The sequence below is a fragment of the Cyprinodon variegatus genome, unplaced genomic scaffold, assembly GCF_000732505.1.
Source record: "Cyprinodon variegatus isolate N-32 unplaced genomic scaffold, C_variegatus-1.0 Scaffold645, whole genome shotgun sequence".
In the NCBI taxonomy this organism is placed as follows: domain Eukaryota; kingdom Metazoa; phylum Chordata; class Actinopteri; order Cyprinodontiformes; family Cyprinodontidae; genus Cyprinodon; species Cyprinodon variegatus.
Window position 1 is genome coordinate 172392 of NW_015151098.1, and position 1988 is coordinate 174379.

The 1988-nt window shown below is 37.6% G+C and overlaps 1 protein-coding gene across 2 annotated transcripts in view; it reads left to right on the forward strand.

Annotated features, from left to right (window-relative positions):
• The window catches only part of LOC107096732 (neuroplastin-like), a 39106-nt gene that overhangs the window by 16409 nt on the left and 20709 nt on the right, over nt 1-1988 (forward strand). For both annotated transcript variants that reach the window (XM_015393510.1, XM_015393511.1), the window contains exon 4: nt 465-598. In XM_015393510.1, the coding sequence (XP_015248996.1) occupies nt 465-598 (134 nt within the window). The remainder of the gene's footprint in view (nt 1-464; nt 599-1988) is intronic.

A 1988-nucleotide genomic window follows, 5' to 3' on the forward strand; every position in this document is an offset into this window, starting at 1 on the left:
AAAAAAAAAAAAAAAAACGGTTAGAGCTTAAATATGGAAACGCGAAAACGGCGTTTCAAAATCTTCCCACTCTGAAGGCTAAATAAAAAAAAGATCGTTTACAGACCCCCGAAACGCCGGCTTCGTATGGATGAGAGGCTGGTTTGGTGAAAAATTTGTGCGTTTAGGCCAGGGTTCGGCTTCGTGTGGACGGGGCCTAAGTCTGTAAAGAATTGAATTTGAAAAGGTTGAAAGAGTCACAAATGCCCTTTAATTAGAATTTCTAGTAAGCAGAGGTTAAATATGTTTGCATAGATTTACATAATGTGGATGTTTGGGTAAACTGAACTGGTAAACCGGTGCCATTACTTTTGTCATTCTTCTTTGGGTCTTTTTTGGTTTGATATCACTCCAAGATTTATCTGAAAAGAAAGAAATATTTTTTCTTTCTTTAAAAAATATCCAAATGATTTTCTTTGTTTCAGCTGCTCCCCTGATTACCGGCCATAAGCGCAGTGAGAATAAGAACGAGGGCGAACGCGCTGTTCTCTACTGCAAGTCTGTGGGATACCCTCACCCCGTCTGGACCTGGTATAAGATCGACGACTCTATCATTAAGGTATTTAGTTAAATCCATAACGGTAGAAAATAGGTTTATTTCCGAATTTTATGCTAATTTACAACACATTATTTGTAGCAATTCAAATGTACAGTAGCAGCCATTCAAAATGGCCCTTCAACTCCCAGCAAAATCCCCTCCAACTTCCAGCCACTGGAGTTCAGTTCAGTAGCTTTTCTTTGTCCCAGTATGGGCAATTTTGTGCAGTAGTAGTACACCTTTCACACACATGTTCACATTTCACAAATCACAGATAAAAAATAAAAGAAGAAGCACAAGAGACACATAAATATTTAAAAAGATAAAAGTAAGGTGGGTTAAAAGAGACAGAAATGTAACAAAAAAAAAGGGACCCCCCTCTTGTATATTTCTTTTACTCTGACTCCACCCTTTCACTGAATTACAGGCTCTGACCAAGAGATGATGCTTCTGAGTAGATCTTAATGTCCATAAATCATGACAGAAAGAATATTTTAGTGTAAATATTGATGTTTAAAAGGGAATTGTAGGGAACCAGCCAAGGACCCATTTAGGAAAGTGGGGAAACTATGGATGGCTACATTATTTATACAAAAGTTGTTTATTTTACCCAATTTTATGCATCATTTTCTCTCCCTTCTAAATTTTCCCAAATACATCTGAACAAATAATTGGTAAAACAAGGACTGAGAAGTTTTTAAATATGTAACTGACATAAAATATTGATTGATTTCCTCATCTACAGTATATGTGTTGATACATCTGCTGCTCTTGCTTGATCCTGTAGAGTTTTGGGGGTTTGTAAAGGCTCCAACTGATAATATAGTTTACATTAAAGGTGAACATTTGAAGAAAAACAGATCTCTAGATAAAAAACCTGCCATGGAAATCCAGTGCATCAACAAATGTGTCCCTGAAAGCAATGCATGGAAAAGAATCTGTGGAAAATCACCTCTAAGCCCCTAAAAACCACCATCTTGAACAGGTTGTCACTTCATCTCCCAAATCCAAGTTAAAACTGTTACCCTCTATGACTCGAATAGCTATCTGAGCAGAAGGCAGTGCTGGAGATTAGGAAGTTAAAATCCACTTTAGTTAAGCCGCCGATTGTTTAACCCTGGTGATGTAATACTCTGATTCCTCCTGTGAAGATTCAAATTCAGTAAATTCCTCCTGCAAAGCCTAAAAAAAATAGGTAAGTACATTAGGGGTGGGTATTGGCAAAGAAGTCAGGATTCGATTCAAATCACGATTCACATGCCACGATGCAATTCTATCACGATGCATCATGATACTTGAAATATTGCGATGCATTGAGATATTTTCACTGAACACTGTAAGAAAAAGATGCAGGCGTTACCAGTGGCTGACTGGCTGGGTGTGATCTGGATCGTGTCTTCAATTGATACAT